At 42.3% G+C, this 14893-nt stretch overlaps 1 protein-coding gene across 4 annotated transcripts in view; it reads right to left on the bottom strand.

The window, feature by feature from the left end:
* gabbr2 (gamma-aminobutyric acid (GABA) B receptor, 2) overlaps window positions 1-14893 on the bottom strand; it is a 185509-nt gene that overhangs the window by 123917 nt on the left and 46699 nt on the right. For all 4 annotated transcript variants that reach the window (XM_085791840.1, XM_085791842.1, XM_085791839.1 and 1 more), the window contains exon 2: window positions 1471-1608. In XM_085791840.1, coding sequence (XP_085647966.1) covers window positions 1471-1608 — 138 coding nt within the window. The remainder of the gene's footprint in view (window positions 1-1470; window positions 1609-14893) is intronic.

Genomic DNA, 14893 nt, shown 5'->3' with positions numbered 1-14893 from the left:
TTGTGATTTTCAATAACAGGGATTTGTTGTAGAAATGCTCCATGCACAATGTTCACAGAGGCTAAAAAATATCTTGCTGCTTCTGATGTTTTTTTGCACTACATTGAGTTCAGTAGCGAGAATCGTGGAGTATAATTGTTACTTTTATCAACAAAGTTGTAGTAGTGTGACGTCCCTACTGCTGACTGCTTTTACTAGAGTGCCCTTGCAGCTCCACATCAGCTGGCCTGAAGAAAGCAATTTAGTTGCTTGTGGCAACAGCCTCCCAGTTTCCCTTGACAGTGAATTCAAGTGTGAATTCTTAAGGCATGTCCTTTAAACACAGCTACATTCTAGGTGTTTTCTTAACCATTCACCTTTACTTTTCCCCTCAGTCACTTGCTTCCTGGCATTCAGGCAGTGTTACAATGTATATTTGGGATCAGATCAGCATTGTCTGTGTATTGATAGCAAAAAGAGTGTGGTTGGTAAAGTGCTCACAGGAACATACTGTCCTGTAGTCAGAGTGCTCTGCAGAGCAGGAGATTGCTACTGCACTTCTCACAGGAAATCACTGCCAAACAAGCCAATAAACAGAGAGTGGAGCATGCACACACACATACATACACTACACAGAAGAAAATAGTTTGAATTTAACTATGACTTGAACCACAACAAAAAATATTCTTCCTTTCATTCCCTCATCCTGCCCATCTTTTCACTCAAGTGACTCTGACCACATCAACGCAACATGAAAAGCAGCTGATTCACAGTAATTGCAAATGGAAGAAATATCCCATGTAATGTCACCCTCAGTTCAAAATGCAGCCTCTTGAATAATAGCATCCCTAGTGCAAGCTTCACTTCTTCCTTATCTGTGCCTGATAACCTTTGTTCAACAAATTAATTGTATTCTCCTGGAGGATGCATTTTGCCTTTTTGGTACTACAGCACATCACAGAGAAACTCTAAGCAATAACTGAGGGGGTCACAACTTTACTGGATCTAAGAATAGTGTGCAAACACTGAGCTCGACTAAGTTAATAGCAGCAAAGGCCATTACTGTAAGTATGAAAGAATATAACTGAATCGTAAAATCTATTACTTGTCATAAATCTATGATATGTACTGTATATAAGTAGGTAATTAACATTGACTGACCAGCTTGGTTGAGCTCGTATCAATGACAAAACACCTCAGAAACATATTTTCAGCTATAAATGCTGCATGAAACAGTAACAACTAAATCCCAGGACGTATTTGAACAACACAAAATAAAGTGGCAAGATAGCTCAAAACTCAATTAAATGGCAAAATTAAATTTCTGGTTGTGCCACAGAAAAAATAAAGAAAGGTTAAACCATGTATTAGCAAGAGTTACGGCATGTCTATTCCTCTTCATTCTGCCCACTGATGGACTTGGATCACCAACAGTGCAAATATATTCCACATGTACACGTTATGATATATACAGTACAATAGGTCTCCTACCTGCACCAGATTCCAACCTTCCAAGGACTCAGCAATGATGGAGGTCACAGAGGGGCAGACACCACCAAAGATCATCAGGTGTTTGGGACCGTAGCATATGGCATCAAAGAAGGCCCTCAGTCCCTTGGCGTTGTCACACTGCAGACACAGAGAGCAAGAGACAGGAGGGAGAGAAAGGAGGGGTATTTTAAATAGTTGTTAGAGGAAAAGGCAAAGGAAGAATGGTAAAAGGAAACAAAGTAGCTAAATATCAGATTTGGGAAAAGTGGTTGAGAAAATGTGGATCGAAACAGGGAAGAAACTGAGGGGAAAGTTATAGACTCTTAAAAGGCAACATTAGATATTCAAGCCAGTTTTTGGATTATCAATACCTGAATGATATAGCAGACCTTGTACTCACATACAGCATTAGATTCTTTTTGATCAACCAATCAGAAATGTTTTTCACCTCCTGACAAGCTGTAGAAGATTTTTCATACTTTGCTCAGGGTAAACATAGGACTCCATCAATGAATCAATATCTACTGTACAAGAAAAAACCCTGTGCTTGCGAGGTCATTACACTTCGACATACTGTCATAGATACATGACAAAACCAGCATCATGACGAAATGTCACTTTGTGTATCATCCTACCGCTGACGGAAAACTATTTTGACATTTTGATAACATTTAACTTGTCTTAGCACTATGACACGTGTGTGTGCGTGTTGTCTTTGAAACCATCATGTAAAACAACAGAGTGCACTAGTTGCAATAGCGGCCCCCGCTCTGATCTGGTGCAGCAGAATGCAGCCATTTCAAGTCACTATAGCAACCAGAGGAAAAGAGTGTGCGAAAAAGAGAGAGAGAGAGAGAAATGAGAGAAGAGGGGGAAAAAAACAGTGTAGGTTCCTATTGATTGCTACATGAGCTGGCTAACTGGTTTTGCTGTGATTCCCTGATTTCCACAGTTTGTAATGATATTCCTATCAGCAGTAAACACTTCCCCCCTCAGTCTTCTATTATTGCCACTCAATTCAGGATGTGTTCCTGTGTGCGGCTGATAGATAGATGGACTGGCTGCCTGAATGGCAGGTGGTATGTGTGTGTGTGTGTGTGTGTGGGTGGGTGTGGGTGTGTTTCCGCCTTCTGACACAGTCCATCTCATCTGGAGAGTCATTTGACCTTGTTAGCCATCAGCCAGCGACTGAATGAGATTTCCCACTGAACAACAGCACAGCGGGTCCTCCAGAGCGCAGATTGAAAAACCGAAAATCGAATGTGGAGGATGGAGACCACTAACTACTAGGGGTGGGAGAAAAAATCGATTCACATAGATATCGCGATATCTTTTTTGACGATTTTTAAATCGATTTTTTTTTTCAAAAATCGATTTTTTTTGTTTTGAAAAAATTTTTTTTTTGAATTTTTGAAAAAAAATTTTTTTAATTTTTTTAAATATTGTGCAATGTGTATTTGTTAGCCTCTTTTACATACAGAGAGTACAGGCTTTGAAAAGGGTTTAAGTTCATTTTATAATGGAGTATGTTAATTTATAGGCTCCTACAGTGTTTGTGTGCAGATAAATGTTAAAAATGCGACTAAAAATCGAGAGAATCGGCAATATCGTAGAATCGCAATTTAAATCGAATCGGCATCCAAAAAATCGTAGAAGAATCGAATCGGGAGAAAAGCATATCGTCCCAGCCCTACTAACTACATATATGATGCTGTATGTTGTGATCCGTTGGTAACTTTATTAAGAGCATGGCAGGTGTTGCGGCTGGAGGGGGTGACAAGTTTACATCTAGTGGTCTTCTTGTCTGTTTCATGGAGAGAACGATCACAGTCGTGATTCACAGCACCAGTCGAAAGTGAGAACACAAACTTTTGTGGCCATCACTCTGCATTCCACTCACCCCTCACCAGTCAGATTTAATCATGTGCTGAGGTTGAAGTCATCAGACTCTTTTGTCTGAATGCCTTTCATTTTTTAAAGTAGAGGACCAATTACTGGTAAAAAACATGGTTGGTTTTCCCCTCTGCGTGTACATTCACACCAGTAGAGAACAATGTATGCTGTAATGCCAGTCAAAAATAGACTAGATTGCTGGATACGCCTCAGGTGAAATGAGAGGGAGAAGATGTGATTAGACACAGTGGGGATTCCTTATCCTGGCCACACAGCTGAATAAAACAGCAGGCTATTAAGGAAGATATCCCATTTGCATACTCTTATCATTCATTTCTCTCCAGCTGGCCATAATAAGGTGGGCTGGTAGGATTGCAACTCTCAATTGGTTACCATGCAACAGAAAAGAAAATGTGGGCAACTAAACTTGTCAACGTGAGTACAATAGAGCTTGGCACTGTCGCAGGTTTAAGCTGATTTATTACCGAGAATGACAATGTAGTGTAGGTGGTCAAGAATGGTTATCTTCCTCACCCCCTCCGCAGCAAATAAAACTACAGCATCTGAAACCACAGACAGTCTGCATACAGCGTACGTGTGTGTGTGTGTGTGTGTGTAAGCAGGGTGATTTTAAGGTAAATCAGGGCTCATTGTGGCCACAGCTATATTTTGACAGACTTGAAAACAGGTTTATGTTAAGCTTTAAAAAGAAACAGGCTGTAACAGACACCCAAAAGTCAACTCATCTGCAGATTATCCTATTTTTGATCTATGAGATTTAAGATAAGAAAAATTCTTATCCGTTTCTTATCGTTTCCTGAAGCTCAAGGTTGCTTGCAAAAATGACTTGAACCCTTTCCCATCTCTAGTTGCTTATTTTTCTATTGAATCAGTTTTCAGTTTCAAGTGAAGCTGAGCGCTGCCTCTCCTTCCCTCTCCTCCATTCCTCTGTTCACTCCGCCTGCTTCATTCATCCTCTGTTACTTTTGCCGTGCACACATTGCACACAATCTGTTGTGACTGCTCACAGAGCCTTGACTGGTGTGTTGTCATGCCAACGTGTGACTATCCACACTTTGTGCACTAGATGAGGGAGGAGGCCGTGGCAGGGCCGGTGTAGCGATGGCTATATTTAGCCTCTCATTAGGTAGCACAACCACTCAGACATTAATCAATACTTATTCAGCTATGGAGAGGCTGTATAGCTTAATGCCAGATAGGCAACGCGGGATGGAGAGGAGAGACAGCCGAACATAATGGGACCCAGCGAGTGAAGAGACATGGAGATAGTGATGGTGATGGCAGGGGAAAGGGGGAGAAAGGAGCAGCTGAGAGAGAGAGAAAGAGAGAGAGCGAAGAGGTATTAGCCTGACATTAACCGTGCTCTAATAAAGCCGAGTCAACCAGTATTATAAACCTGCCCTCCATTATAACCCCACAATGGAGTAATTCATGACCGTGAGATTGATTCAGTGGCTCTCTATGATGCTCAGCAGCTGCACTGTGCTGCAGATTTGTCCACACTCCGACAATTATGGAAGGAGGACATTTTAATATCAAATCGAAAACTGTTTTGATTATATTTCAAATCTTAAGATCACCTTGTGTTATTTTCCTTCCCGTACATTAGCCACACCCTCCCTCCGCACTTCATTCTTCTCTCTTTCAAATCTATTTTCAGCAGCAGTGAGATCTTTTAAGCATTTTTCAAGGATTTTGGAGCAGCTGCTGAGGGGTTTGGGTATGTGCTGCATCTCACAGCAGCAATTTTCCCTGAGAAATATGTTCCACACAAGGTATAAACAGAGACAAATATCTCAGTCCTAGAAAACACAAATAAGTTCTGAGGAAAAGCTGTTACAATGAGAATGGCATGGCAGCACTTAACTACCAAGCCGACCAGCAAGAAATACTACAGCACTTTATTTCCCTCTTCTGCACTCTGAAATCTAATTCCTGGCATTTGGAGGCCATTTGGAGCAGATCGATGGAGTTAACGCCCGTAGTAATCTGTTTGACCGCTTTGGGAGGCGGCCAAGGTGTGTGTGTGTGTGTGTGTGTGTGTGTGTGTGTGTGTGTGTGTGTGTGTGTGTGTGTGTGTGTGTGGGTGTGGGTGTGAGGATGGGGCTGGTGGGGTTGCCGGGGTGAGGACTGGTGGTGGAAGAACCTAGAAATGGAAACTCAGGAGCAGTGTATAGTCCTGTCTAAGTTGAACATCCATAAACAGAAAAATGACTTTCCTGTTCACAATGTACACGCTGGAATTGGTTTTACTCTTCAGTCACTGGATTTAGAGCAACTTTCTTACAATTGTCAAGCTATTAACGTTTTTATTTTTGTCCAAATGGTCTCCTCCTCAGCTTGACATTTCACTCCACTGAGTTCGAACCACCTCCCTAACCATTTGGAGGATATTACTGATGGGACGGCTTGCCAGGGAAGAGTTTATTTCAAATGCTCCTCAATCTATTGTCTCCATTACATTTGCTTCACTCTGACCTTTACACAAAGCTACTGAGATTCATTCTTATTGATTTATCATTACATGATGGCATTAGCCTACTGTTATTGCGCTACTGATAAATCACACTCAATTAGGCCAAATGTGAGGAAACAGCTGCCCTGGATTTTTTTTTTAACCTATTATATAATGTTTCATGTGATAATTTGCATCTAATTTTAAACAACACTCTGTAACGTTGCATGTATTTAAAGGTCATCCTGCACAAAGGCCTGTAGATATAGTATGAGATAAAGCCCATTGTCTTTCTCTGGCAGTACATTTAAAGCACGTTGCACCGATGAAAATTCATGAGTCATAGAGGGCTGAATGCATCGAAAATCTTTGTGAAAGTTTGATCCACAGTTTCAGTATAACAGAGGGAGAGTGTATTTCAGCTTCCCTTGGAAAATTAACCTGCCCCTACTAACTACTGTAGGGACAGCCATAGAGCAGCACGCCTTGGGGCTTGTCCTTCACTAAAAAGCCAGAGCCTCACCTCCATCTCACCAGTGTATGTAGAACGACCCAGTGGAGACCACTGGACTGTTTCCATGTGTGTACTGTATGCGTGTGTGTGCATTTGAGTGTGTAGATGTATGTGTGATATTGTGACAAGAACAAGAGCTGATAAGAGCACCAGGCTGGAGCTAACCATGATGAAATGCCTTGTTAGCGCTGCAAACAGAGGCAGCTGCACCTGTCCCTCGTCTAATGGCAAATTACTGCACCCAAATCAGCAACCTGAGGCCCAACACTGCACACATACACACACACATAAGAGGAAGAGCCATAGAACAACAGAGAGACACAGGGAGGGGAGAGCCTGATCTGATGTCAGAAGCAATCTGCTCTTCACACACTGCATTTATTCATGACAAGGCCAACAGCACAGGTGATTACCAAGAACAAAATGCGCAAGAATCCCACCGCGTAATATATGTCTTTATGGGTTACGATCAGATGTGTACACACTGTCAGCTCATCTGTACAGATAATGTGATGTAATTTATCCCCCAAAAAAGCGAATGAATGCATTACAGCTTTAGATATGTGTGAATTTGATGTGTGCGACAACATAACAACATTTGCTCTTTCAGTCGAATAGGCACAATTAATTGTGAACTTCCATACTTGGTTTCATTTGTGTTAGGATCATTTTCCAGTCTTTAGCCAGTAGATTTTACTCGCAATGCTTCACTGAGGATACAGGCGTAAGAGGAATATTTATCTAGGAAGGCCCAATACACAAAAGAGGGACAAACGACAACCCAGAGACACATCACACACACACACACACACACACACACACACACACACACACACACTGCAATGAATGAATTTAGAATTGAGATAAACATCTGGTGCATGCTCCCTCTTCATAACATGCCTCTACACGTATGAGAAACACTTAACATAACATAAAACGAATGTTCAAGGAGCTACAAACATTTGTCAGCATAAACCCTTTAGATCGTGCACACTGCAGGGCCATTAACGTACATTTTTGCGCTAACAACAGAAACGGCACTGTCACTGCTGATGTTGCTCTCAGGGCACACATACACATCCCCCCCCCCCCGTGCCGTCGTGCTGCACACTTCCCTGACGCGTCGAGCGGTGCAGCAGCAGTGCAGCAGCTGCGAGGAGCCGGTCTTTTCTAACAGCTACATCTGCCTCCTGCATGCACTCCTCATTGAATTACTTCCACATCTCCAAGCCAGGAGGGGCAATGAGAGCCAGGCTGAATCCAGCGATTGCTAAAACATATGCTTGGCATTATAAAGCCCTATAGAGTTAGCAGGGTGCAGCCAATAGGTCAGATCTAAAGGAGATTATCTATTTCCCCATGTACAAACCCAACTAATCCTCTAAACTCCGTCATGGCTGTCAATACCAACTACTCTCAGAAGAATGTGAATCAGTCTGCAGCATTTTGGTAAAGTTTTACTTGTCTGGTGTAAAGACTGGGTAACTGTATTGTCTTTGATTATCCTAATAGCATCGATACCAATGTGATAAAAGTGGTTCCCTTGAGTTCAGTGGGGTCATTCATCCATCAGTTAAGGTCGGCACTCCACAGTGCTGACCACGCTTCTCGCGCATCAGAGGCAGCCTCATCTCACCTGCTGCCAGCCGTACACACTGAGACACAAGAGCTTCAAGAAGCTGGAGCTATTTGTTCACCATCAATGAGCCCTTTGTGAGGTCCACTGGGGTGTAACACATCACCCACCATGCCTTTCCTTTCTCTTTCTAAATGACCACAAAGACATGGCTGACAGGTAATTCGCAGACTTAGGGAGCCAGTGTAAAAAGCAATAGCCAAGGCTTGAAGTGAGACTCTTTGAAAAGAGCAACAAGAGGGAGAGAAGGGGAGGAAGAAGAGGCAAGGGTGAATCCGAGTTGTGAATGCAGCGAGCGTCAAGTCTCCTTGTGGTAACATTTAGACAGCAGGCCCCGGAGTATCCAAAGAGAGTACACATTGATTGAGTGAGAGTGGATGAAGTAAATTGAGAGCAGGAGGGAGTGATAGAGGGGTTTTTTTTCAATCTCTTCCCTTCACAATGCATGCCTGCAACACAATGAAAAAAAAAGCCAGGAACCCACCACTTATCTTAGGAGAGACTGGCCTTTAAAATCCACTGCCACAGACTGACTGGGCTGTTCGAAGCTGATGGCTGTTTGCCCTCCGTCTCCTCCCCTCTCCCTCTCTCTCCCTGCAGTCTGGCTCTTGTTATTGCACTCAATCTATCTCGCTTTCTGGAGAGCTCAGATGGCCACCAGGATAACCATGATGGCACGATGGAAGCCTCCTCTGTGGTGTCAAGTCTCTTTCGCTCTTTTTCACTTTCTGTGTCTCCCACACACACGCACACACAAATCCCCCCCATGTGCTTATGCTTATTTCCTCACACACATACACTAGATAAATGATCATCCTTAAACAAAACATGTGCCAAAACTCACTCATACACTTGTACGCACATTAACTCAGACATCAGCATCACTCCCCAATCCGAGATAAGCTGAAATTGGCCAGTGGTACAAAAATCGCTCCGAACACATTGCACCTTTATTAGCAATCTGTGCTGTGCAGGAAGCAGACGCTGTGTTAAGCCTATTACAGGTTGTTGTGCTTTTGACAAGGCCTGACAACAGCTGGAACGTGTTGCACCAACGGGTGAGGGGGACAAACTAAAGTGTAATCCCACTGAAACAAGCCAATCGGCCCCCGAGGAAACACTGGATGCAGAGGAGAGGAGAGGACTGAGGAAATAGTTTCAGGTAACATATTCAATCAAGCAGTCAAGCTCAAAGGTATGTGCTCTACCAGAGTGCCCTGTGTTGCTATTTCATTTTCACATCACGACATTTTCCTAAATTAAGCCGTTTTTTCTGCTTACAAGTGGTTATTTTGCCTAAACCAAAAGTAGCGAGTGAGTTGTCCGTCCAATCAAAAGTAATTTTCACACATCAGGGTTAGTGGTTTCAAGGAGCAGTTAACATTTGTCATGTTGATCACGGGGAAAATGCCAATTTAAGCTGTGATTTGGAGCACAACATGAGACCCATTTCAATTCCTGACATAATCAGACGTGGGCAGAAATGTATGGGGCAGAAACGGTGCTAAATCGCTGGCAGCTTCATCCACATTAGAAATAGCTGAAGGTAATCTGCAGTTTTTTCCATTCAAGTCACACTTAAGAGCAGAAAAGTCAATGTACATTCATGGCTCAGTGCTAAGAGTTTGGATGCCTCATGAATGATAACTCTGGCCTGACAAGAGGAAGGTCGTTTTCATACTTGCCCAGCAGAATTTAAACACAAGAGTCCAATAAATATAATGTATTTTTTAATTATTTAATAAAAGGTCTTAGCAACCACAGAGGTGCCATAGCTGGTGTATCAGCTAACTAGTAAATGATAAAGACTTGGAGAGAGGGGATGTGGACAGAGAGCAGGAAGAAGAAAAAGAGAGGGGGAGAGCCCATTATCAAGTTAATTGTTTCTTGGCCCCAAAGGTCCTCGACTCTCTCCCGTGGATGAATCCAGTAAATCAGAGCAGGGAAGAAAGAAAGCAGGAGGAAAAGGGAGTGATTCTGGGTAATGGTACAGTGCTAAATGAGTCTGGCCTTGGAAAGAGAGTTAGTTTGGTGATATGCAGATGGCTAAGGTTACTGCAGAGAGAGAAAGAGAGAAATATTTCTGAATGTCTGGTAACAACTCATCTACAGTCTTCTTGATTTGGGGAGTCATGATATCGACGAATGCAAAATGTGTTACAGTCGATTTTGACTCAAGGCACTATCCACAACATTTTTTTTTATGTTTTATCACAACCCCAAATGAACTCAAAATGAAAAATTGCTACCCTTCAAGATACTTGTTCGATTATGTTTGAGTTTTCCTCAAGTGGAGCAGAACTATAAACTGAATAAGAAAGCACATAAAATCCCTCATATATTTCTTGTCATTTGGGGATATTAAAGGTTTATTATGGACAACAACTGTGTGAAAATTTCAATCCAATCCATCCCTTCCCTCCTCAAACTCTCATGGGCTTTGCTTTCTAAGAACCCTAGCCTCTTTTTATAAGCCATCTCCAGTCTGTTTAACTTATATGCTGTCTGCAAGAGTGGAGACAATCATAGGAATATTCAGAAACACACGTAGATCATGATGGACTGTAATAGCTCAGTTGTCCAGCAGAGCAGGGAAGTGTCAGAGAATGATGATTTTCTATAATTTCTGGGTATCAGGAAATATGACAAACTAAAGAATTAGAAATTGAGCCACTATGGAAAACGTAAAGGATTTTAAAGGACATTTAAAGGAGAAATTTAGCATTTGGGGAAATACAGATATCTATTGCCTCGAGACAGATGAGAAGATTAATACTGTACTTTCAGTGGGCATTCAATCAGGCAGATTTACAGTGGCTTCATACAAAGTAAACAAAATCTGCATGTACCACTGCCACTAAAACTAATGACTTACCGCATTGTATTTCACATTTGTTTACTCTGTACACAATGGGAAACAGTAATTTAAGGGGGGGTTATGTGCTGGACAGGTTCTTGGCTTTAGGATTCTGTGAAGTTGCCTGGTATCAACTTATAGGCTGGGCTGGCTAATTCACATTTTTTTTAAAGAATGCTGACATTGAATGAACTGTATCTACTCAGTATTAACGTTCAATATTTTCAAGTGCTCCAGAAATGTGTTGAAGGTTGAGGTATGATTTTCATTAGACCTTCCCTGCCTCTTAAGAATCCATGTCCTTAAATTTCCAGCATCCTCCAACCAAACGTATTCAATACTGGATGCAGCCCTTTATTTTCAAATAGAAGGCGATGCAGGCAGGTGGCAACCCCTCTCTCTTTCTGCCCCACCACTTCCTGTTTTCTGTTATCTGTTATCAGTCATCATCAGGGTTATTTTCTGGGATTTAAAGCTCTCCCAGCTCTTCCTTTCACAGGCTGTGACACTCTCTCTTATTAGCCAATAGCCACCTACTTTTTATAGGTAGTAAAATTGATTCTCTGAAGGTTAAAGAAGGATGACAGTGATAGTTAAATAATCAGAGGGAAACGGGAGGACCGACTCTTGATCACACACTGAGTTTTACTCTGACCTCACCCGTCCATCACTTTGGCATGATGTTTTCATTAATGTCTAACATGTAACACATAATGGGAGTTTATTTTAAGATTCAGTTCGACATTGTCTTTTGGAAGGACACACTTCCCACCACAATCGTCACACAAGTCACGTTTGTGCGTGTGTTCAGATGACTTTGCCAGCAGTCCTTTCTATGATTGGTTATCTAATAATGGCCATTTAAAGAGTATAAAAAGGAAGATATTGCCGCTGACATTTAGTCAGGTCAAACAGGTCAGGACAAACACTTGCAGATTACTCATCCTTCTCCAAATTACATGGGCCATCTATTGACAACTTTGTGGAAGGCAGAGAGGAGTGCAGCACCTGTCTTTATTCCACACAAGACAGATGGGAGTCTTAAGAGTGTAGGCATGGTGGAGGATTCAAAAAACGCCTGTCATATTGGGTGAGTGGGTGCATGGATGTGTGTGTGTGTGTGTGTGTGTGTGTGCGTGCGTGCGTGCCTGTGTGTGTGTGTGTGTGTGTGTGTGTGTGTGTGTGTGTGTGTGTGTGTGTGTGTGTGTGTACACTAAGTCGGATAGAGCAAAGCACAGTTCAGGCTGTCCCTCTCTGCAGCCTAGGGATTCTTCTGTCCACGCACATCAATCTTGTTACAGCAGAACGCCGCCTCCCAGGAATCCTGGCCTCATGTCTGTTTGGATTTAGGACTCCTCCTTTACTCCACAAACACAAACCTCTCATTTTCTCTCCCCATCTACTACTTCTTTCTCCATTTCATCATCATCATTTCCATCTCGTTCTTTTCATACATGCTCCATCCCGATCCTGCAGTTTCTTACCTCCCTCTCCCTCTCCCTCTGCCCTACCATTTCCTTCACACCTCTCTCTCTCTCTCTCTCTCTCTCTCTCTCTCTCCTCATCTCTCAGCTCCAGGAGGTTTAAAGTTATTAAGGGTCATGGCTGTCAGCGTTGCATCATTAACTCATCTTCTCTGGATGTTAACGTAGCAGTTTTCTGCTCAGTGCAATTAATTTCTTAGTTAATCACCTAAACAATTTTTTTTTTCAAGGCATGATTTCAAAGAGTGGACTGACAACAAGGGAAACAAACGTGTTTATCAATCATTAACATTAGCTGAAAATTGATTCAATAGTCGTTGACAGGAGAGCACTGGGATTTCAGGTTAGCTGTTGAAGGTAAATGGATAATGACATACAAGTGAAATGAAAAGATACAGGGGTGAACTGCAGTATGCAGGAGTGAGAGTGTAGTGTGCAAAGCAGCACTGTGATTTGTTCTTCACAAAAGCAGCCTTCAAGCCAGGCTTTTTGTCCATTATAATAGGCTTTGATCCACAATAACATCCATCGCCTACCAAAGCTGATGTCGAAACTAAAGCAGATTTTGTATTTGTTGTTTTTTTTGATAGGTCCAGTCATTACTGCTCTTGCTTTGGACCCGCAGTGTTGACCACACAGCCTGGGTCCACCGCCTACCACAAGCTGTTTCAACATTAAACATGCACAGGGATGATCAGTGACTCAATATTTTGCCGAGTTGTAAAGAACATATTATTTGAATTAAAAAACGTAACTGAAAACCTATGACAATTGTTTTTACATTATATGCAATGTAAATAGAAGAAAGAAAATGATATCTGAAACTTCCAAGCCCACATACTGTATAGGAAAAACAATACTACACAATACAATATAATTTTGACTCGCAGGATTCATGATTGGCAACAAATTGAATTTTTAAGAATGAACATTTTGTCTACAGAGAGTCGAGTTGAAGATATCATTACTAAGAATTGACTGATGTGCAGATTTGTCATTAAGTTTGAATAGAAGTCAATGGTAAAAGTTGTTAAATGAAGTGAGATATTATCTAACATGGACATTTTCACTAGTAAGAAATGAATTGTAGATATCTTTCATTGTAATTGCTACTAGTCAAAATGACATTATTGACACACTGCCTTGACATTCTTACTAGTCAAAAAGCAATTGGTGATGTCAACAATTGCTATTATTGCAACAGAGTAAAATGGTAATGTGACTGCCACCAGCGCACATGCACTCATTGTTACCAACATACGCAAGCACACACAAACGCTACTCACCACGACATTCATCAACCAGCGAATATTTAACCAGGCTGGGGGCCATGCCAAGAGTGTCTACAAACAATCATCAATCACCAGGATTTACACGCACGCACACACACACACACACACATACAGCATCCAGGTGGTTAACTCCTGTCTCACAATAGCTCATTTCTGGGCCAAAAAAAAAGGCACTCCGGTTGAAGGCATTGACTGTGAGTGCTTGTCGTTTCTAATGAATCGCTTATTGACTGGTCTGTGTTGAGGTGACTGGAAACACACAGAGGCAATAAGAAAAGAGTCTCTCTGCTCCCTCGCTCACCACGCTCTCCTCTCACCCCACAGGGTGACAGTAAAGCTGGAATGAGGAATGTGACAGCCTGAGCAATCGGACAATACAGTCTCGTTTGAGAAGCTGACGTACAACACTGTGTTGCCATAGTTACCAAGGAAAAGAGAGAGAGAGAGAGAGAGAGAGAAAGAGAGAATGTGTGTGTGTGTGTGTGTGATGGTGGTGGGGGGGACAGATGAGAGAAAGAAGGGGCCAGACTGCAAAGGAAAATTAATTTGTGTATAAGGCCGTGTCGCAAAGTAAAGCATTTTCCCTTCAGATAGGAACAGAGGGAGAAGCTGTTGTTGGTCCACTGCTTGTATGGATAAAAGTGAACGTGAACGTTTTTGTGTGTACCGTCACCGTGTGCACAAGCACATGTCAACAGCCTGCCTGATGCCACCTCAGTGGATTGTGGGCCGAAGTGTTGCAGGATGTCAGAGGGTTCTTCATTACAGAGGCTTTTAAATAAAACAGACGCAAAGGCTTAAAATAAGACGCAGCCCATAGAGCAGAACACACACACACACACACACACAGACTAATGCACAGTAAAAAGACAAATGACAGAAAAGAGGCACTTGAATTTACTGTGTATGTGTGTTTGTGTGTTTGTGTGTGTGTGTGTGTGTGTGTGTGTGTGTGTCACGTCCCTTGCAAACAAACACCAGCAGGCAGAAAAGAACATACACACACTTTGCATACACCTCTCTGACACACACACACGTACAAGAGAGTGAGAGAAAGATTTCTCTCTTTTTGTGGCATGACGAGTCGTCTGAATTCCACGGCTCTCTAAGTAGGTCATGCAGCCTTTTCAGAGTTCCACTCCTCCCCACGCTGCATCAAAAATGCATAAATCCCTGCACATTCTCCCTGCTAGCAGCTTCCCGGGCCGGCTAAAGCACATCTTTAGTGATTCTAATCCCATCAAAGGTGGTTCTGCTGGTATGTAAACACA

The sequence above is a fragment of the Trachurus japonicus genome, chromosome 11 (assembly GCF_045865225.1).
Source record: "Trachurus japonicus isolate A0001 chromosome 11, Traja_1.0".
NCBI lineage: Eukaryota > Metazoa > Chordata > Actinopteri > Carangiformes > Carangidae > Trachurus > Trachurus japonicus.
This window is presented reverse-complemented; position numbering and strand designations above follow the sequence as displayed.